General features: G+C 37.8%; 11 protein-coding genes across 11 annotated transcripts, besides 1 other annotated feature; 6 read left to right on the top strand and 5 right to left on the bottom strand.

Moving 5' to 3' along the window:
• Positions 1-207: 207 nt before the first annotated feature.
• Positions 208-1,506, top strand: MCA1 (Ca(2+)-dependent cysteine protease MCA1; the record flags this gene model as incomplete). Its single annotated transcript, NM_001183616.3, has 1 exon — positions 208-1,506. One exon carries the CDS (start codon positions 208-210, stop codon positions 1,504-1,506), a length of 1,299 nt encoding a protein of 432 aa, NP_014840.4.
• Positions 1,507-1,774: 268 nt separating this feature from the next.
• On the bottom strand, positions 1,775-3,187 carry BFR1 (Bfr1p; the record flags this gene model as incomplete). The annotated part of the gene is made up of 1 exon (NM_001183617.1): positions 1,775-3,187. One exon carries the CDS (start codon positions 3,185-3,187, stop codon positions 1,775-1,777), a length of 1,413 nt encoding a protein of 470 aa, NP_014841.1.
• A 404-nt stretch (positions 3,188-3,591) lies between these two features.
• Positions 3,592-4,830, bottom strand: MRM1 (Mrm1p; the record flags this gene model as incomplete). The annotated part of the gene is made up of 1 exon (NM_001183620.3): positions 3,592-4,830. The coding sequence occupies one exon, from the start codon at positions 4,828-4,830 to the stop codon at positions 3,592-3,594; it is 1,239 nt and encodes a 412-aa protein (NP_014844.3).
• A 237-nt stretch (positions 4,831-5,067) lies between these two features.
• Positions 5,068-5,730, top strand: HIS3 (imidazoleglycerol-phosphate dehydratase HIS3; the record flags this gene model as incomplete). Its single annotated transcript, NM_001183621.1, has 1 exon — positions 5,068-5,730. One exon carries the CDS (start codon positions 5,068-5,070, stop codon positions 5,728-5,730), a length of 663 nt encoding a protein of 220 aa, NP_014845.1.
• Positions 5,731-6,032: 302 nt separating this feature from the next.
• DED1 (DEAD-box ATP-dependent RNA helicase DED1) lies at positions 6,033-7,847 on the top strand (the record flags this gene model as incomplete). Its single annotated transcript, NM_001183623.3, has 1 exon — positions 6,033-7,847. The coding sequence occupies one exon, from the start codon at positions 6,033-6,035 to the stop codon at positions 7,845-7,847; it is 1,815 nt and encodes a 604-aa protein (NP_014847.3).
• An 838-nt stretch (positions 7,848-8,685) lies between these two features.
• On the bottom strand, positions 8,686-10,356 carry GEP3 (Gep3p; the record flags this gene model as incomplete). Its single annotated transcript, NM_001183624.1, has 1 exon — positions 8,686-10,356. One exon carries the CDS (start codon positions 10,354-10,356, stop codon positions 8,686-8,688), a length of 1,671 nt encoding a protein of 556 aa, NP_014848.1.
• Positions 10,357-10,633: 277 nt separating this feature from the next.
• Positions 10,634-12,766, top strand: NOC2 (mRNA-binding ribosome synthesis protein NOC2; the record flags this gene model as incomplete). Its single annotated transcript, NM_001183625.3, has 1 exon — positions 10,634-12,766. The coding sequence occupies one exon, from the start codon at positions 10,634-10,636 to the stop codon at positions 12,764-12,766; it is 2,133 nt and encodes a 710-aa protein (NP_014849.3).
• A 95-nt stretch (positions 12,767-12,861) lies between these two features.
• Positions 12,862-13,091: an origin of replication (ARS1521; Autonomously Replicating Sequence).
• A 38-nt stretch (positions 13,092-13,129) lies between these two features.
• Positions 13,130-16,579, bottom strand: RET1 (DNA-directed RNA polymerase III core subunit RET1; the record flags this gene model as incomplete). Its single annotated transcript, NM_001183626.1, has 1 exon — positions 13,130-16,579. One exon carries the CDS (start codon positions 16,577-16,579, stop codon positions 13,130-13,132), a length of 3,450 nt encoding a protein of 1,149 aa, NP_014850.1.
• A 467-nt stretch (positions 16,580-17,046) lies between these two features.
• On the top strand, positions 17,047-19,299 carry PTP2 (tyrosine protein phosphatase PTP2; the record flags this gene model as incomplete). The annotated part of the gene is made up of 1 exon (NM_001183627.3): positions 17,047-19,299. One exon carries the CDS (start codon positions 17,047-17,049, stop codon positions 19,297-19,299), a length of 2,253 nt encoding a protein of 750 aa, NP_014851.3.
• Positions 19,300-19,558: 259 nt separating this feature from the next.
• NPT1 (nicotinate phosphoribosyltransferase) lies at positions 19,559-20,848 on the bottom strand (the record flags this gene model as incomplete). Its single annotated transcript, NM_001183628.1, has 1 exon — positions 19,559-20,848. The coding sequence occupies one exon, from the start codon at positions 20,846-20,848 to the stop codon at positions 19,559-19,561; it is 1,290 nt and encodes a 429-aa protein (NP_014852.1).
• Positions 20,849-21,441: 593 nt separating this feature from the next.
• On the top strand, positions 21,442-21,654 carry RPB10 (DNA-directed RNA polymerase core subunit RPB10; the record flags this gene model as incomplete). The annotated part of the gene is made up of 1 exon (NM_001183629.3): positions 21,442-21,654. The coding sequence occupies one exon, from the start codon at positions 21,442-21,444 to the stop codon at positions 21,652-21,654; it is 213 nt and encodes a 70-aa protein (NP_014853.3).
• Between the last annotated feature and the right edge of the window lie 95 nt (positions 21,655-21,749).

A 21,749-nucleotide genomic window follows, 5' to 3' on the forward strand; every position in this document is an offset into this window, starting at 1 on the left:
CAAAACTGGATACTTAATGCCCATCGAGTCATATACATATATTTGATTACTACAAGTGCTTTTCAAATAACTGCTTCGAGAAAAGCGTCCGGGTAATAACAACTATTGAAAAAGCATGGCTTCGCATTAATAGGAGCCAAAAATATGAAGATGAGCCTCGAAGTTTATCTAAACTACCACCAAAGAAGACCGACTAGATTTACAATCATGTATCCAGGTAGTGGACGTTACACCTACAACAACGCTGGTGGTAATAATGGCTACCAACGGCCCATGGCTCCTCCACCTAACCAGCAGTATGGACAGCAATATGGTCAGCAATATGAACAGCAGTATGGACAGCAATATGGGCAACAAAATGATCAGCAATTCAGTCAGCAATATGCTCCACCACCAGGTCCTCCCCCTATGGCTTATAACAGGCCTGTGTATCCCCCCCCTCAATTCCAGCAGGAACAGGCAAAGGCACAATTAAGCAACGGCTACAACAATCCTAATGTAAACGCATCCAATATGTACGGTCCACCCCAGAATATGTCATTACCTCCACCTCAAACACAAACTATTCAAGGTACAGACCAACCTTATCAGTATTCTCAATGTACTGGGCGTAGAAAGGCTTTGATTATCGGTATAAACTACATAGGTTCAAAAAATCAACTGCGTGGTTGTATCAATGATGCTCATAACATCTTCAACTTTTTGACTAATGGGTACGGTTACAGTTCAGATGACATTGTCATATTAACTGATGATCAGAACGATTTGGTCAGGGTTCCCACTAGGGCTAATATGATTAGGGCCATGCAATGGTTGGTCAAGGATGCGCAACCCAATGATTCTTTGTTCCTTCATTATTCTGGACATGGTGGCCAAACTGAAGATTTGGATGGGGACGAAGAAGATGGGATGGATGATGTTATATATCCGGTCGATTTCGAAACTCAAGGGCCAATTATCGACGATGAAATGCACGATATAATGGTGAAGCCCTTACAACAAGGTGTTAGACTAACAGCATTGTTTGACTCTTGTCATTCGGGTACAGTGTTGGATCTTCCATATACCTATTCTACTAAGGGTATTATTAAGGAGCCCAATATTTGGAAGGATGTTGGCCAAGATGGCCTGCAAGCAGCTATTTCATATGCCACAGGAAACAGGGCTGCTTTGATTGGTTCTTTAGGTTCTATATTCAAGACCGTTAAGGGAGGTATGGGCAATAATGTGGATAGAGAACGCGTGAGACAGATCAAATTCTCAGCAGCAGATGTTGTTATGTTATCAGGTTCGAAGGATAATCAAACTTCTGCAGATGCTGTCGAAGATGGGCAAAATACAGGTGCAATGTCCCACGCCTTCATCAAGGTTATGACTTTACAACCACAGCAATCATATTTATCTCTTTTACAGAACATGAGGAAAGAATTGGCTGGTAAGTATTCTCAAAAACCACAATTATCATCGTCACACCCTATTGACGTAAATCTGCAATTTATTATGTAGAAATATATGAATGTGTACGTTGGTAGATGTATTCAGACTGGTGTAGTATGTGATTCAATTTTTATTTTTTTAGAAAGCAGAAACAATCTAAGCTATTAATACTATATACATATAGGCAAAGATATATAGGGAATAGGCATTTTGGAAAATAAGACCATGTGTTTTTTTAACGTAGTGAATACTAAGTACAGAAAAAAACATCACCTCAACCAAAGAAAAATTAAGTAATGAAGAAAGATCAGGAGAAAAATTTTTTTCTACTTCAGGTTTAATTTTCTTTATCTTTTTCAGACTCTTCCTGTTCTTTCAATCTTTTTTCTTCCAATTCCTTTTTTACTTGTTGCTCTTTGTTAGAGTAGTCCAAATTTAATTTCTCAATTTCCTTTTCGACAGATTCAATGTTTTGTTTTGTTTGCTCTTCTTGTTTCGACAAAAGCTCTTCATGCTTCTTCTTCAATTGCTCAACGGTGATCTTGACATCATCACTGTTGATTGGGACAGTTACGTCTAATTCGGCCAAAGTAGCAATTAGTGTTGGTTCTAAAGTAAACTTGCCATCGACTTTGTTGAAAATAGAAGCAGGTTGCTCATTTTCAGTGTTCTTCTGTTGGTTCTTCTTCTTGTATTTCTTAGATTTAGATGGAGCAACATTGACAAAATCATCCTTCTTTGGAGTGACCAAAACCAAATCATCAGCAACAACTTTTCTGGCAGGCTTGGTCTCCAAAGCATTGCTACTCAAGTCAGGCAGGATGTTTTTCTTTGGTTTCACATAAGTTGGGTCCAGGACAAGCAAAGAATTCTCAATGGCACCGATTTCATAAGTGAAGGCTGGAATCTTGGCATGAGTCAACTTTTCTTGCAATTTACCCATATCAACATCTTTCTGTTCCAAAAGTTTGGATAATCTTTGTTCTTCTTCACGTTTCAAACGTTCTTTGTCCAATTTGGCTCTGAATGATTTGAATTCGTTGTCAAAGTCAGCTCTGATCTGTCTGATTTGACTGTATAATTCGTCACGCTTCTTGTACAAGGCAGCACGTTTGTTGAATAAAGTTTGTCTTTTGTCGTAAACACCTTGAGTTTTTGAATGGATATCGTTCAATTTTTGCTGGTTCTCTTCGAATTGGTTGGAGACATCCTTTGGATTCAATCCGTTCAATTCTTCCTTCAATTGATTGATTTTAGCCTTGTCAGCATCAACAGACTTTCTGATTGGCTCGATGTTAACTAAGTCCTTAATCAATTTGTTCAAAGATTGCATTTCTTTGACTAGTAGTTTTTCTTGAACCAAAGAAAGGTCACCAGAGGCAATAGACTCTTCAATCTCATTGATTCTTTGCTTGGCTTCTGCAGTGGACGAGAACTTGGCCTTTTTGCCTAACTTCTCCTCAATTTGGTTGTTTTTTCTCTTGATTTGAGCATCCAATTGCTTAATAGAGTCGTGAATGTTGCTTCTACGGGTTTTCAAGTCAGCTTGGATCTTGATGATCTCCTTGTTCTTATCCTGTAACTTCTTACGTTCTTGTTGGGTGGTATCGTTGACCTGGTGTTGATCGATTTGCTTTCTAATTAAACCGATTTCAGTGTCGATTTTTTTCAATTGAACGTTAAGAGTGTCCAATTTCTTGTCTCTAACGGAGACATCTGGGCGCTTGAACTTGTGTTGTTGGGAGGACATGGCAATGGCTGTGTTGTTAGAAAATATGCTATTACGTTGATAAAAGGAGGAAAGGTGAAATCAGTTCAAAAATGTGAATGAAACTGAACGAAGAAATGACCAGAATGAGTGAAAAATGGAGATGGAGGGGCAAAATGAAAAAAAAAAAAAGGATGAACCTAAAATAGAAAATAGACTCCGTCGTACTTTAATGCTATGTATAACGCAACCAAGCAATTTTCGAAACTCAATTTGGCTTATAAATGTTCGAGATAAAATGCGAATTACGTGTTCAACGTCGTCGAGATCAGTTATTTTTTTTCACCGCCACAGTGCGGGTAAGCAATTTTTCGCGTACCACCACCATTACACATGTATAATGTATATAGGCTTATTATGTATGTTTGTGCTACTTTATATGACGGTTATTTACAAGTTAGAATATTATCTATTAACAATGCAGTAGCCACGCTTACGTTTAGTGAGTCAACAATGGGTTCTGGGGCCCGATTGCCTTTCTCAATGCCACCAAAGGGAATTTCGACGAAGAAGTCACTCCTCATCTTCAAATTCGTTCTTACGCCCTGGCTTTCGTTCCCCACCACTAGAACAACAGGCAGCTCGTTACATAATCCGTTCAAATCGTGCATGCTAATAGTTTTTCCAACAGTGTATTTTTCTGACGTGGCATTAGCTAAGTGGCTTGTAATAAACGTCCAGCCACCCATTTCTTGTGATTTAGTAAAAAACTCTAACGGTTTATCAACGTAAAATATGGGCAGAAGTTCGAGGGCCCCACTGCTTGTCTTGGACACCACAGGCGTCAAAGGAGAGCAGTTTCTTCTCGACATCACAATGAAGTCAACCCCCAGGAAGTAAGCGCTTCTAATAATGGCACCGATATTGTGAGGGTCAGTTATTTCATCCAGATATAACCCGAGAGGAAACTTCTTAGCGTCTGTTTTCGTACCATAAGGCAGTTCATGAGGTATATTTTCGTTATTGAAGCCCAGCTCGTGAATGCTTAATGCTGCTGAACTGGTGTCCATGTCGCCTAGGTACGCAATCTCCACAGGCTGCAAAGGTTTTGTCTCAAGAGCAATGTTATTGTGCACCCCGTAATTGGTCAACAAGTTTAATCTGTGCTTGTCCACCAGCTCTGTCGTAACCTTCAGTTCATCGACTATCTGAAGAAATTTACTAGGAATAGTGCCATGGTACAGCAACCGAGAATGGCAATTTCTACTCGGGTTCAGCAACGCTGCATAAACGCTGTTGGTGCCGTAGACATATTCGAAGATAGGATTATCATTCATAAGTTTCAGAGCAATGTCCTTATTCTGGAACTTGGATTTATGGCTCTTTTGGTTTAATTTCGCCTGATTCTTGATCTCCTTTAGCTTCTCGACGTGGGCCTTTTTCTTGCCATATGGATCCGCTGCACGGTCCTGTTCCCTAGCATGTACGTGAGCGTATTTCCTTTTAAACCACGACGCTTTGTCTTCATTCAACGTTTCCCATTGTTTTTTTCTACTATTGCTTTGCTGTGGGAAAAACTTATCGAAAGATGACGACTTTTTCTTAATTCTCGTTTTAAGAGCTTGGTGAGCGCTAGGAGTCACTGCCAGGTATCGTTTGAACACGGCATTAGTCAGGGAAGTCATAACACAGTCCTTTCCCGCAATTTTCTTTTTCTATTACTCTTGGCCTCCTCTAGTACACTCTATATTTTTTTATGCCTCGGTAATGATTTTCATTTTTTTTTTTCCACCTAGCGGATGACTCTTTTTTTTTCTTAGCGATTGGCATTATCACATAATGAATTATACATTATATAAAGTAATGTGATTTCTTCGAAGAATATACTAAAAAATGAGCAGGCAAGATAAACGAAGGCAAAGATGACAGAGCAGAAAGCCCTAGTAAAGCGTATTACAAATGAAACCAAGATTCAGATTGCGATCTCTTTAAAGGGTGGTCCCCTAGCGATAGAGCACTCGATCTTCCCAGAAAAAGAGGCAGAAGCAGTAGCAGAACAGGCCACACAATCGCAAGTGATTAACGTCCACACAGGTATAGGGTTTCTGGACCATATGATACATGCTCTGGCCAAGCATTCCGGCTGGTCGCTAATCGTTGAGTGCATTGGTGACTTACACATAGACGACCATCACACCACTGAAGACTGCGGGATTGCTCTCGGTCAAGCTTTTAAAGAGGCCCTAGGGGCCGTGCGTGGAGTAAAAAGGTTTGGATCAGGATTTGCGCCTTTGGATGAGGCACTTTCCAGAGCGGTGGTAGATCTTTCGAACAGGCCGTACGCAGTTGTCGAACTTGGTTTGCAAAGGGAGAAAGTAGGAGATCTCTCTTGCGAGATGATCCCGCATTTTCTTGAAAGCTTTGCAGAGGCTAGCAGAATTACCCTCCACGTTGATTGTCTGCGAGGCAAGAATGATCATCACCGTAGTGAGAGTGCGTTCAAGGCTCTTGCGGTTGCCATAAGAGAAGCCACCTCGCCCAATGGTACCAACGATGTTCCCTCCACCAAAGGTGTTCTTATGTAGTGACACCGATTATTTAAAGCTGCAGCATACGATATATATACATGTGTATATATGTATACCTATGAATGTCAGTAAGTATGTATACGAACAGTATGATACTGAAGATGACAAGGTAATGCATCATTCTATACGTGTCATTCTGAACGAGGCGCGCTTTCCTTTTTTCTTTTTGCTTTTTCTTTTTTTTTCTCTTGAACTCGAGAAAAAAAATATAAAAGAGATGGAGGAACGGGAAAAAGTTAGTTGTGGTGATAGGTGGCAAGTGGTATTCCGTAAGAACAACAAGAAAAGCATTTCATATTATGGCTGAACTGAGCGAACAAGTGCAAAATTTAAGCATCAACGACAACAACGAGAATGGTTATGTTCCTCCTCACTTAAGAGGAAAACCAAGAAGTGCCAGAAATAACAGTAGCAACTACAATAACAACAACGGCGGCTACAACGGTGGCCGTGGCGGTGGCAGCTTCTTTAGCAACAACCGTCGTGGTGGTTACGGCAACGGTGGTTTCTTCGGTGGAAACAACGGTGGCAGCAGATCTAACGGCCGTTCTGGTGGTAGATGGATCGATGGCAAACATGTCCCAGCTCCAAGAAACGAAAAGGCCGAGATCGCCATATTTGGTGTCCCCGAGGATCCAAATTTCCAATCTTCTGGTATTAACTTCGATAACTACGATGATATTCCAGTGGACGCCTCTGGTAAGGATGTTCCTGAACCAATCACAGAATTTACCTCACCTCCATTGGACGGATTGTTATTGGAAAACATCAAATTGGCCCGTTTCACCAAGCCAACACCTGTGCAAAAATACTCCGTCCCTATCGTTGCCAACGGCAGAGATTTGATGGCCTGTGCGCAGACCGGTTCTGGTAAGACTGGTGGGTTTTTATTCCCAGTGTTGTCCGAATCATTTAAGACTGGACCATCTCCTCAACCAGAGTCTCAAGGCTCCTTTTACCAAAGAAAGGCCTACCCAACTGCTGTCATTATGGCTCCAACTAGAGAGTTGGCCACCCAAATTTTCGATGAAGCCAAGAAATTTACTTATAGATCCTGGGTCAAGGCCTGCGTCGTCTACGGTGGTTCTCCAATTGGTAACCAACTAAGAGAAATTGAACGTGGTTGCGATCTTTTAGTCGCTACTCCAGGTCGTTTGAATGACTTGTTGGAACGTGGTAAAATTTCTTTGGCCAACGTCAAGTATTTGGTTCTAGATGAAGCTGATAGAATGTTGGATATGGGTTTCGAACCTCAAATTAGACATATTGTCGAAGACTGTGATATGACTCCTGTTGGTGAAAGACAAACTCTGATGTTCTCAGCTACTTTTCCCGCTGATATCCAACATTTGGCCCGTGATTTCTTAAGTGACTACATCTTTTTGTCTGTTGGTAGAGTCGGTTCTACTTCAGAAAACATTACTCAAAAAGTCTTATACGTTGAAAATCAAGATAAGAAGTCAGCCTTATTGGATCTATTGTCTGCATCCACTGACGGTTTGACTTTGATCTTTGTCGAAACTAAGAGAATGGCAGATCAATTGACCGATTTCCTGATCATGCAAAACTTTAGAGCTACCGCCATTCATGGTGACCGTACCCAATCTGAGAGAGAACGTGCCTTGGCCGCCTTCAGATCTGGTGCCGCTACTTTATTGGTTGCCACAGCTGTCGCAGCTAGAGGTCTAGATATTCCAAACGTCACCCACGTTATCAACTACGATTTACCAAGTGATGTCGATGATTACGTCCATAGAATTGGTAGAACTGGTCGTGCCGGTAACACCGGTCTTGCCACTGCCTTTTTCAACAGTGAAAACAGTAACATTGTTAAAGGTTTGCATGAAATTTTGACTGAAGCTAACCAAGAAGTCCCATCATTCTTGAAGGACGCTATGATGAGTGCTCCAGGTAGCAGAAGCAACAGCCGTAGAGGCGGTTTCGGTCGCAACAACAACAGAGATTACCGTAAGGCCGGAGGCGCTAGCGCAGGCGGCTGGGGCTCTTCAAGAAGCAGAGATAACTCTTTCAGAGGCGGTAGTGGCTGGGGTAGCGATTCCAAGTCTTCTGGCTGGGGTAACAGCGGTGGTTCAAACAACTCTTCTTGGTGGTGATTTCAGACAAACTAGGGTGAGGATTCTTCGTTTTCTGCTCTAGCATGTCTTATATTTTCTTTCTCCAATCACTTTTTTTATCCAAGTCCTGAAAATACTGTGTTGTTTGTTTCTCTCTAGCCGTTGATTGGCCCCATATTTTTTTTATTTTCTCACTGGGAGCCACTAATCTGTTACTTTTTTTCCACTCTTATTTTTTATCCATCGTTTTTTTGTTTTTTTTTTCTTTCATGGTTCTAATATTATTTTACAATTGTACTATAAAATGCCTTTGCTAATATTAACTAAAAAACTAAAGATTTCACTATGATTATAAGCAATTAAGATTTTCATCTTTTAGTGAAAAGATGAAGGAATTATTATCTACTTTTACTATATTTTCCACTATTTTTGCTTAATTGCTTTAACCGATCTATTCATTGGACTGATTATTTACATTATCTTTTATTTCCACTTCCACTTTTTCAGTTTTCTTCGAATAGAGACTTTATTTTGAACAGTTTTTTCGACCTTTTTTGTTTGTTATTGTTTCTTTTTACCTTACGAAAATATTCTTACTGTTCACAGTACCATTGTATAATAGTATTCATTTCCTTCCTACATTTTCTCTCCCTTTTTTGAGTTGAGGCCTTTTTATTGACTCGCCTTATACTCTACTTTATTTGTGTTTTGTAGATAGAATAAACATCAACAGTATAATTCATAATACTTTCTATTGCTTATTTCCTGTATATTCGTTTTTGAATATACTTTGTTCCCAACTTTCTTTTTAGTTTACTTACATTCATATTTACATGTGCGTTACTACTTATTGGTGCAACCAAGTGAACAGCGAGTCTTACCATTGGTAGTACCAATAGGGATTCTTTTTTTTTTCTAGGTGTTGAACCAAATCATAAGGATCATCGTCGACAAATCTTCTAGCAGATAAATCTTTCTCGGTTTTTTCTAAATACGACTTCTTCACTGCGTTCAAAGTATCAGCTTCATCCGGGGCCATCTCATACAGGGAACTGATGATCGGTCTATCTCTGGGACAGCTTGACTCTTTACCATTTGTTTCAATGTAACGCTGGTAGCCAGACTCAATCAAGTTTTCTAGCGGTTCCCTTATACCTACTTGGATACCCCTAGGTATCCATATCTCATGTAGTCCTTTGAACTCATACCTCCCAGTTGTCCTTAATAAAATATATCCTATATCTTTCAGAACGATCTCTATACTTCCAATAAATGGAGGTATTGCGTACCTTTTGTACTGGCTTTTTTCGCATATAACGCTTTTAATTCCACAATACCGTGATAACGGATGTGTGCCAGATGATGAATTGCACGAGTTGAATACATCAATACCTTTTTCAATGTTCTTGAATGTTTTTGATGGTCCTGGTATGTATTTCACAATCTGATTTATGGATCCTTTCGGAGGTACCAGGTAGAAAATCCCTCCCACGGTATAACAGCCTCCCTGTGATGTGCCCTTCATAGACTCATAAGTCTTCTGTTTTATATGCTTCCGATTGAATAAATCGGTTTTTCGCAGCCTTTGAAGCCAACGCTCGTCGATTAGTTCTTCTAGGCGTAATCTGGAGGTGGAAGTTGAATAGCCTGGAAGATCAAAAAGTATTTTACCTCCAACTTGGTAGGCTTGTACGGATCTAGTTAAATTGGGAATATGTGATACACCAGCAGCTTGAATCTTGAAAAAATTCTTCGGGTTCGTAAAAGCTTCTTGCATCACTTCTTCAGAGGGGGAGTTAATTTTCCCAGTAGAATCAATTTTAACCTTATATCCAAGATATTTCTGTAGTAGAGTATTGATCAAAGTTGATTTACCAACATTAGGGTTGCCTAGCAAATATGTGTAGTTTTTAAAGTAGTTGTAAAACATGGATATGTTCCAGTTTTTCAGCGCAGATATGGCGAATGTTTTATTTGAGTCAATTCTTAAAGTGTTCTTTAAAAATTGCTTCATGAATATAGGAACCTTTTTGCTGACAGCATTTTTATCTTTAAAAACTTGATCGCTTTTCGTTAACACTAATGTAGTATCTAAATCATTTCGTTTCAAAACATTGGGGTCTAAATGTAAGGGAAATTCTACAAAGGGGACAATATGCATAACATTTGAGCCTCTGGGGACGTAGTTCAGAATATCATTTAATGTGCTTTCGGGAAACTCTTCCGGGTTATAATTGTTATGATGAAGGGCATTACTGCACCTTTTGCAAATCACTCTCAATAGTAAATCTCTTTTGGTTTTGAGGTCAGGATCATTTTGAGTTGCCTGTTTCGAGAGCTGTATGTCTTGACTGAATAGCAAATACTTCAGATCTTGGAGGTCAGGATTTAGTTTTGAGTCGGGTAGACTTTTTGGCTTCGTATAATATCCTGGTTTACTAGGATCCTGATCCTGTAGTTTTATGGAACATGACGCACATTTCACTTTCACAATCACAGAACAGGAAAACTGACGTACGCCTCGAAGAGCATGACACAGATTCAACATTCCCGCATATTGAATTGTTCAAAGTAATTAGACGTGTTACTAGGAAGGTCCTTCGTTAATATTGCTCTGTTAAATGTATCTTGACCCATAACATCAAATAGTAGTTATCATCTTCGACGAGTTTTGAAAAATTTTCTGAATTTTTTCTTCCGATGAGATGAGCATGATATTTACAGAGAAAATAGAGAAACAGAATACTTGTACATGGGTAAATTCATTTATACTAATTTTTGAATTGTAAGAGAGATAGAGAAGGTCAACAATAGAATAAGTGGAGATGGGTAAAGTTTCTAAATCGACCAAGAAGTTTCAATCGAAGCATTTGAAGCATACTCTAGACCAAAGAAGAAAGGAAAAGATCCAAAAGAAGAGAATCCAAGGCCGTCGTGGCAACAAAACTGATCAGGAAAAGGCCGATGCTGCTGGTACTAGGGAACAACAGCAGTTGAAAAAATCTGCAAAGGAAGAGGTTTTTAAGGACATGTCTGTCGAAACTTTTTTTGAAAAGGGCATCGAAATTCCAAAAGAGAATAAAAAATTGAAGAAAAAAACTACGAAAGAGCAATCTGATGAAGATTCCTCCTCTTCCGAAGAGGAGGAAGACATGGGACAAAGCATGGCAAAGTTGGCCGAAAAGGATCCCGAATTTTATAAGTATTTGGAGGAAAATGATAAAGATTTATTGGACTTCGCAGGTACCAATCCATTGGATGGAATTGATAGTCAAGATGAAGGTGAAGATGCTGAAAGAAACAGTAATATTGAAGAAAAATCTGAACAAATGGAGCTGGAAAAGGAAAAAATTGAGCTTTCTTTGAAATTGGTTAGGAAATGGAAAAAACAACTTCATGATTCTCCAAGCTTAAAATTACTAAGGAACATAATCAGTGCTTTCAAGGTTGCTGTAAATTTGAACAAGGAAGAAAACATCGAAGACTATAAATATGCTATCACTGATGAGAAAGCATTCCACGAATTGATGTTCATGGTCTTGAAAGATGTACCACAAGCGATTCAAAAGATGGCCCCATACAAGATTGTAAAAGGCGCAAGGACCTTACCAAATGGAGGTAACGTCTCCAGGGTCTCGTCCATTGTCAAGTCGCATGCTGGCTCTTTGTTGATTTTATTGAATGATATTACTAATACGGAAACAGCAGCATTAGTTCTTCATTCTGTCAACGAATTGATGCCTTATCTTTTATCATACAGAAGGATCTTAAAGGAGCTTATTAAATCAATTGTTGGAGTATGGTCTACAACGAGAGAATTAGAAACCCAGATTGCTTCTTTTGCCTTTTTGATCAATACCACCAAAGAGTTCAAGAAGTCTATGCTAGAAACAACCTTAAAAACAACGTACTCCACTTTTATCAAAAGTTGTCGTAAAACGAATATGCGTTCTATGCCACTGATTAATTTTCAAAAAAATTCGGCAGCTGAATTGTTCGGTATCGATGAAGTTCTAGGTTACCAAGTTGGATTTGAGTATATTAGGCAATTGGCAATTCATTTAAGAAATACAATGAACGCGACAACTAAAAAATCCAGTAAAATTAATTCCGCAGAAGCTTACAAGATTGTATACAACTGGCAATTCTGTCACTCCTTGGATTTCTGGTCTCGTGTACTATCGTTTGCTTGTCAACCAGAAAAGGAAAATGGCAGTGAATCTCCTTTACGACAATTAATTTACCCATTGGTTCAGGTTACTTTGGGTGTAATCAGATTAATCCCAACACCACAATTCTTCCCATTAAGATTTTATTTGATTAAATCACTTATTAGACTTTCTCAAAATAGTGGTGTTTTTATTCCAATATATCCTTTACTTTCTGAAATTTTAACCTCAACGGCTTTCACTAAGGCACCCAAAAAGAGCCCTAACTTGGCTGCTTTCGATTTTGAGCACAACATCAAATGTACGCAAGCTTATCTGAATACAAAAATATACCAAGAGGGTTTGTCAGAACAGTTTGTGGACTTATTGGGCGATTATTTTGCTCTGTACTGTAAAAACATTGCATTTCCTGAACTTGTAACACCGGTTATTATCTCTTTACGCCGTTACATCAAGACTTCAACTAATGTCAAACTTAACAAACGTTTATCAACTGTTGTAGAAAAATTGAACCAAAACAGCACATTCATCCAAGAAAAGAGATCAGATGTTGAATTTGGGCCAACAAACAAATCTGAAGTTTCAAGATTTTTGAATGATGTAGCTTGGAATAAAACACCTTTAGGTTCTTATGTTGCAGTACAACGTGAAGTTAAGGAAGAAAAGGCCAGATTAATGAGAGAAAGTATGGAAGAACAAGACAAAGAAAGAGAAACAGAAGAAGCAAAATTATTAAACAGTCTGGAAAGTGATGATGACAACGAAGATGTTGAAATGTCAGACGCTTAACAACTCAGCAAGATTTGATTTTTTGTCTTGAATTCAATAGTTAAGTCTATAAATGTGTAAAATAAAGAAAAGTCTTTTTTAAAGCGTATATATCATTGTGCTCACATGTGCTAACATGTGAGCACTCCAAGCTTTCTCTTGTCAGCTGGATATTTTTATATTTTGGCCGGTTTATGGATAGAAAACACGTCAAACGTTCGATGGATCTTATAAAAAGTAATGATGTAAAGCAAGGTACAAAAATGAAAGAAGTACGGTTTACTGTTATATAATTTTCGAAATCGTTCAACTCTCTTAAAGTTCCTCACGAAATAGATATGATTGCTAACATAACGCAAAATTTAGTACAAGATATATGATTTCTTACTGCTGGAAGATATCTTCCAATCTTAATCTTGGGGCTATGTTCATGGATAATAATTCCTGGAATAACAGTTTTGCTGCATATGGAATAGTCATCTTAATAATATTCTCAGCACTTTTGCAGGTAGTACACCAACCACTATAGCCCATTAATCCACATTTATCGCAGACATCAACTTCAAAAGCATCTGAACTAATCATCAACCTTTCTAACAGCAATTGTGAAGCACCATACGCGATTACACAATCCCTCTCCATCTCACCCAACCTCAGACCACCATCTCTAGATCTACCCTCAGTTGGTTGACGTGTCAAAACAGCCCTTGGACCACGAGCTCTTGCATGCATCTTATCTAAGACCATATGCTTTAACTTTTGATAGTAAATGGGGCCAAAAAAGATGTAAGCCTGTAAACACTCACCTGTTATACCTGAATATAACATATCCTTACCGGAATAGTTGAAACCTTGGTCTACCAAAATCTTAGACATATCTTCAAGTTTAGAACCACCAAAACAAGTACCATATTCCAATGTACCATTCAATACACCAGCTTTACCCGATATCAGTTCGATCATTTTACCCACAGTCATACGAGATGGAAAACCGTGAGGGTTCATGATAATGTCTGGAACTATACCTTGATCGTTGAAGGGCATGTCTTCTTGCTTTACAATAATACCACAAACACCTTTTTGACCATGTCTAGAAGAAAATTTGTCACCTAATTCTGGCCTTCTGTTTTGTCTTAGCAAAACTTTGATTAAAGCTTGATCGTTATCCGAAACAGACATCATAACTTGGTCAATGTGAGAAGGTTCTGGACCTCTATATATTACCGGAGCTTCCCTATATTGAGTTTGGACGTTTACGTTGTTTGGGTTTGGGGCGTCTGCTGAGTTAGTTGGAACTGACTTATTTATATAAATTTGTCCACTTTGGACCTTCATACCCACCTCACCTAGACCATCAGGACCAAGAGATTGATGTTGCCAGATAGGATCTCCATTTTCATCAACTCTCATACCACCGATGATATCTTGGGTATGGTTCGCATATCTTTTCAAAACAGTGGTTGTCTTTCTACGTGTTTCGCAACGGCCGAAACCTCTATCGATGGATGACTTATTCAAAACCAAAGCATCTTCAATATCATAACCAGAATAGGACATGACAGCAACCGTAGCATTTTGACCAGCAGGTAATTTATCATAATCGATCAATTCAATTGTTTTGGTTTTCACCATTGGCTGTTGTGGATAAGTCATCAAGTATAATAATGTATCTATTCTCTTGAATTGATTGTAGGCGATTGCACCAATCGCTTGCTTACCCATCGCACATTGATATGTGTTACGAGGGGATTGGTTATGATGTGGATATGGAATTAAACCAGCAACAGCACCTAAAATTGTGAATGGCTCGATTTCTAAATGTGTCATCGAGGGAACTATATCTTTTTCATACAATGCAATGTAAGAATCGTTTTCTTCATTGACATCTAAATATTCCACCAATCCGAGTTTCAAAAAATCATCGAAATCTAACTCACCATCTAATAATTTGCGTAAATGAATATCTTTCACGCGAGATTGACCATCAGAAACAATGATTAATGGCCTACAAATTCTACCACCATCTGTTGCAATATGAACTGCCATTTGGTGAGAATTTGAATAAATTGAGATAAACTCCGACACTTTACCTGTTCTTCTCAGATGTCTGAACTGAGTAACGAATTTTGTTGGGAATCTGATTGAACCAATTAAAGTACCATTCAAATAAACACCATAGTTTAAATGCAAGGATGCACTGTCAATCAATGTTATGTCTTCTACACCAAGAACATAACATAATTTCTTTATAGGTTCCTCTTCGTCATCTGTAGTAATATGAGTCATTAATGCTAAATTTTTCACTAGACCACACGCCTCACCTTCTGGAGTATCTGCAGTACAAAGCATACCAAATTGAGAAGGTTGTAATGCTCTTGGACCGGAAACTTTTCTTGATTTTTCAAACTGAGAAGAAATTCTTGTCATCATACCCAATGCGGAAATATAAGATAGTCTGGAAAGAACATGTGTAACACCCGCTCTTTCCATCTTAAATCTTTTAAGAGACCAATTACCGGTTGAGATAGCTCTGTTCAGTCCGCTGGTGATGTTATTTGAATGGACGTTAATTGACAATAATGCATCGTATTCCATAGCCCTATTTGGTTTTTTCAAGACCTTATCAATGCTTAGTTTAAAATCATTATTAAACTTTTTGAACAAATCTTCGAACAATAAAGAAATCAATTGGCCTGCTAATTCAAGACGTTTATTACCAACATAATCTCTATCATCAATCATCTTAGGGTTATACATTGCCATCACCACCCTGCGCGTCATCATGGCAATATATAAAGCCTTTTCTCTAAAGTCAAGGGCTTCCACAGTCAAATGTGCAATAACCGTGGTAGCAATGGCCTCTATACCCTCTTGCAGGATAGTCAGTTTTTGCCTTCTCATTGTCTTTACTTTTGCACCAATATACTCTAAAGCTTGCTGTTGTGTGTAAATATCTAATTTCGAAGATTCTTCCAAATTGACTGCAAAAATATCTTGGTAGCTACTATCATTACCGCAAACCAATTGCATAATTTCTAAATCTGATAAAATACCACAGGCTTTGAGAACAATAGCAATAGGAATTTCTTCAGCGATGGAATTGTGCTTCAAATAGATCTTGCCATTTTTGGTAATGACATAAGTCTTAGATTTTCTTTCATGGGTAGATGAAGTAACGGAGGCCTGAACAATGCCTTTCTTCTCATCTGCCTCCACAATAATACGATTCTTGGATAATTGTTCTTGAACAAGAATTACTTTTTCGGTACCGTTAACAATAAAGTAACCACCAGGATCCAACGGACACTCGTTTAATTTAGCCATTTTCGATTCATCAGCATCATATAGGATACATTTATTAGATCTCAGCATGATCGGCATCCTACCAATTTCCACGTCTTTATGCATAATAATGTTTCTACCTCTAGTGTATTCTATATCCACGTAGATTGGTGCAGAGTATGTCATATCTCTAAGCCTACACTCATGAGGCGGAGTCAAATAATCTTTTGTCGAAGAAGAGGACTTCTTACCCACTCTAATATCGACGTACTTCAGGTAGAATTCTGGATCAACATCACTCAAAATTAATTGATTTGCCTTTATAATTTTTTTTAAATCTGTATCAACGAAGTAGTTAAATGAGTCAAGATGTTGCTTCACCAAACCTTTAACCTTCAAGAATGCTGGTAAAAGGTGCCACTTATCCTGAGCAGTATTGATTTCATCAGTTAGTTTCTTACCTTTATATACTGGTTTCAATAAATCATCAAAAGCCTCGTCTTTCACATGCTTATGTATATGAGTTTTCCGTCTTTTTGTCGCAGCAACCATTTTTCAACAAGCACTAAGTCCCTAGCGATTAAAACGCTCAATTATCAACACTTTAAACTCCCTTTAATTCTTTCCTAACTTGTCCATATATCATCACTTAAGCATAGATCGAAAAATTTTCAGCTCATCTCACAATTACAATTTCGTCCGACGTGATCTGGAAAATACGCGCCTGCTTTATGGAACTATTTATATCTTTATGTGTAGTACACCTAACAATAAGGAATATATAAAAATAATGCACCTATTAAAACCTTTGGGAAGTGCCAACTTTGAATCATCATCTTTCTTTGAACACCGCGCTGCGACCTTTGACAAGAAAGACGAGATCACTCAACCTGACAGACCCGATTCCCCTGGTTCCCCTCTTCCGCTTTGCACAGCCCTTTTCGCTTAGTTTGGAAGCCTAGGTCCGATCCCCAGTGCTATTAATAGTTTACAATAAAATAGGATCGACGTTGCTATTGATGGATCGCATAGCACAGCAATATCGTAATGGCAAAAGAGACAATAACGGCAATAGAATGGCTTCTTCCGCTATATCGGAAAAGGGCCACATACAAGTCAATCAAACTAGAACACCTGGTCAAATGCCCGTCTATAGAGGTGAAACTATAAATCTGTCTAACCTTCCCCAAAATCAAATTAAACCGTGCAAAGATTTGGACGACGTTAACATACGGCGGAACAACTCTAATAGGCATTCTAAAATACTTTTACTAGATCTGTGCGCTGGCCCCAATACCAACTCATTTTTAGGCAATACCAATGCTAAGGATATCACAGTTTTATCGTTGCCGCTACCCAGCACTTTGGTGAAAAGGTCGAACTACCCGTTCGAGAACTTACTAAAGAATTACCTTGGATCTGATGAAAAGTATATTGAGTTCACAAAGATCATCAAAGATTATGATATTTTCATTTTCAGTGATTCGTTTAGCAGAATTTCGAGTTGTTTAAAGACAACTTTTTGCCTCATTGAGAAGTTTAAAAAGTTCATCTGCCATTTTTTTCCATCTCCTTATTTGAAATTCTTTCTTCTCGAAGGCTCTCTGAATGATAGCAAGGCCCCCTCATTAGGAAAAAATAAGAAAAATTGCATCTTGCCCAAATTGGATTTGAACTTGAATGTAAACTTAACTTCAAGGTCAACTTTAAATTTAAGAATAAACATACCTCCACCCAATGATTCAAATAAAATATTTTTACAGTCTCTGAAAAAGGATCTAATTCATTATTCTCCTAATTCTTTGCAAAAGTTTTTCCAATTCAATATGCCTGCTGACTTAGCACCTAACGACACGATTTTACCGAATTGGCTAAAATTCTGCTCCGTAAAAGAAAATGAAAAGGTAATATTAAAGAAACTCTTTAACAATTTTGAAACTTTAGAAAATTTTGAAATGCAAAGATTAGAGAAATGCCTGAAATTCAAGAAAAAGCCTTTACATCAAAAGCAGCTATCACAAAAGCAGAGGGGTCCGCAATCCACGGATGATTCAAAATTATATTCTTTAACTAGTTTGCAACGACAGTATAAAAGTTCTTTGAAAAGCAACATACAGAAAAATCAAAAGCTAAAATTAATTATACCAAAAAACAACACATCTTCTTCGCCATCACCATTATCTTCCGATGATACTATAATGTCACCAATAAATGATTACGAACTTACTGAAGGAATTCAGTCTTTTACTAAGAATAGATATTCTAATATCTTACCTTACGAACATTCAAGAGTAAAGTTACCTCACTCCCCGAAACCACCTGCAGTTTCTGAAGCATCCACAACCGAAACTAAAACAGATAAGTCATATCCGATGTGTCCCGTAGATGCAAAAAACCACTCCTGCAAACCGAACGACTATATCAATGCGAACTATTTGAAGCTCACGCAAATTAATCCTGATTTCAAGTATATTGCTACCCAAGCTCCGCTTCCTTCTACGATGGATGATTTTTGGAAGGTTATTACTTTAAATAAAGTTAAAGTAATAATATCATTGAATTCTGACGATGAATTGAATTTAAGAAAATGGGATATTTACTGGAATAATCTGTCATATTCCAACCACACTATCAAACTTCAGAACACCTGGGAGAATATTTGCAATATTAATGGCTGTGTTCTCAGAGTCTTTCAAGTCAAGAAAACAGCTCCACAAAATGATAATATCAGTCAAGATTGTGACCTTCCGCATAATGGTGACCTTACTTCCATTACCATGGCTGTATCCGAGCCGTTTATTGTTTACCAATTACAATACAAGAATTGGTTAGATTCATGCGGCGTAGATATGAATGACATCATTAAACTACACAAAGTCAAAAATTCGTTATTGTTTAACCCGCAAAGTTTTATTACAAGCCTCGAAAAGGATGTTTGCAAGCCTGATTTGATAGATGATAATAATAGTGAGTTACATCTCGATACAGCAAATTCATCGCCACTATTAGTCCATTGTTCTGCAGGGTGTGGAAGAACAGGTGTTTTCGTTACCTTGGATTTCCTACTAAGTATTCTTTCACCTACAACAAATCACTCAAACAAGATTGATGTTTGGAATATGACTCAGGACCTTATCTTTATCATAGTGAATGAATTAAGAAAGCAAAGGATTTCAATGGTACAGAATCTAACTCAATATATCGCTTGTTATGAGGCATTATTAAATTATTTTGCCCTGCAAAAGCAGATAAAGAACGCGTTACCTTGTTAATAGAATTGTTTTTCTCCTATTATACAAACACTTTTCGTTTTGATAAATTACATAACCTCTCGTTGCATTTTATTTCATTATATAGATACATTAAAAATAAAAAAAAATAAATCTACAATTAACAATCTCCTCATAAAGAAACACGGGTTTTTTTACGTACTCGCAACTTCATATAATGTTTTATTTTTGCGATATCAGCTGCATATCTATATGTCATATTTATAAAATCGCAGAGATGTCAGTACCCATAACTGAATAATTAGGTCCATCTGTGCGCTTCGTTATCACCACTCCAACTTCGTTCAGTATATCCCAATTCCTCTTTCACTCTCTTCACAGTGGCAGGATCTCCCATATTTTTACCTAAGTTATCAGAAATTTTGATAGCGTGATTACCATTTACTTCTAATAGTTTGATAACGATGTTTAACGGCTCACTTTTAACCTGGGGTTCTGACTTCTTACGAAAATCATTAGTAAAGTTTGTGCCAATACCGAATGTGGCTAGCATTCCATTCTCTTTAGCTGCATGGGAGTAAGTTATTGCCTTTTCGACGTTCAAAGAATCGGAATAACAGATAATCTTCGAGAATTTAGGCAATTTCAACACGTCATGGTAATGGTGGGAAATCTTTTTGGTATACTCAACTGGGTCTCCAGAATCTTGTCTAACACCGACGTAAGCATCAGAATATGGTGGACGGAATGATTTTAAAAAGTCATCAGTTCCAAAAGTATCCGTTAATGCTAAACCAGCATTTTTTGCACCAAAAGTATTGATCCAACAATCCATTGCATTTTTATTGGCATGCAAATAATCTTCACTAATAGAAGCGACTCCCATAACCCACTCGTGAGCCACAGTACCGATTGGCTTGACTCCATATTTCTTGGCAAATAAAATATTTGATGTGCCTAATAATAGCGATTTGTTTCTGTCTGGGTTACCGTTCACAGCTTTCATGATTCCTTGCATAATTAGATCTTGAGCCTTCAGAGATCTACGACGTCTTGTACCAAATTCACTGAATCTAATACCATTATCAAACAAAGTTTCCGCCTTCTTCTCAGCTTGTTCTAATTGGTTTTCGTAGTCCCAGTCGATGTCAACAAATTTAAAATACGCTTCTGATATTAGGGACAGTAAGGGGATCTCATAAAGGATAGTATCCTTCCAACTACCACTGACTAAAATTTTCAATTTGTAGTGGGTGGGCTTGCCCTCGATTTCTTCTGAAGTGAAGGAAATCTGCTCTTCAGGGTGTAGTTTGTAATTAGAACTGCTAATATACTTAATATATGCCGATGGCAAATATGGGATTTCCTGTTTTAAGTATTCAATTTCCTCTTCTGTGAACCTCAAATTTCCCAAATACGAAAATTGCTCTTTCAACCAATTAATGGCTTCCTTATTGAAGGTCAATTGGGACGACCTGTTGGTATATTTATAAGTAACTGTAACATCTGGAAAATTAGTGAAGACAGCAGCATGCATCGTAATCTTGTACATGTCTGTGTCCAAAAGAGACTTTATCACTGGTTCTGACATGGTTATCTTGCTTGGCGAAAATAGGTACAAAAGGCTAAATCCACCTTTCTTCTAAAATATTATCTACCGTTTGTTTCCTTACAGTGACGAATTGAAACAAAAAAACTGATGGGATCCAATTTACGTTTCGATAACTGTTGAAAGGCTCGTCATTTTGGTTAGTCAAAGACAACAATTCTTTCATTTGCGAGTTTTTCCAGTCTTATAAGAACGGATCTGACGAATTTTTCACCCAGGCGCAGCAGCCATTTTTGTTGATATTTTGACGAATTTACAACGTAAAAAAGTAAGATGAAGGGTTCATATATGCAAAAGCAGACCTGATAAATCTTTTCATATTCTTGAGGTTTTTAAGCCCAAAATAAGCTACTATCAGCACTCCGATGGCTACTACACTGGAAGTGTCAGCAATTGAGAACACAAAGATCACGTTGAACGAAAAGTAATTTCTCACTCGTTGTATTTGGTAAAAAAAATTTCATAAGAAAAAAAAAAAGAAACATTGAATAAAATCACAATGGGATGATAGTTAAAGTGTATTCAAACTGTAGAGTGTAGAACGTAAACCTCAATAAGCAAAATAATAATACAAAATGATTGTCCCAGTCAGATGTTTCTCATGCGGTAAAGTTGTTGGTGACAAGTGGGAAAGCTACTTAAACTTGTTGCAAGAAGATGAGTTGGATGAAGGTACTGCATTGTCAAGATTAGGTCTAAAAAGATACTGCTGTAGAAGAATGATTCTAACCCACGTCGATCTTATTGAAAAGTTTTTAAGATACAACCCATTAGAAAAAAGAGATTAAGTGTTCCTCAATATGGCTGTTTTTGAACTTTTCTTTTCCTTGATGGATGAAAAAAAAAAGATGAGAGCGGTCATGAATATAGAAACGATAACCAT

This window comes from Saccharomyces cerevisiae, chromosome XV, assembly GCF_000146045.2.
Source record: "Saccharomyces cerevisiae S288C chromosome XV, complete sequence".
NCBI lineage: Eukaryota > Fungi > Ascomycota > Saccharomycetes > Saccharomycetales > Saccharomycetaceae > Saccharomyces > Saccharomyces cerevisiae.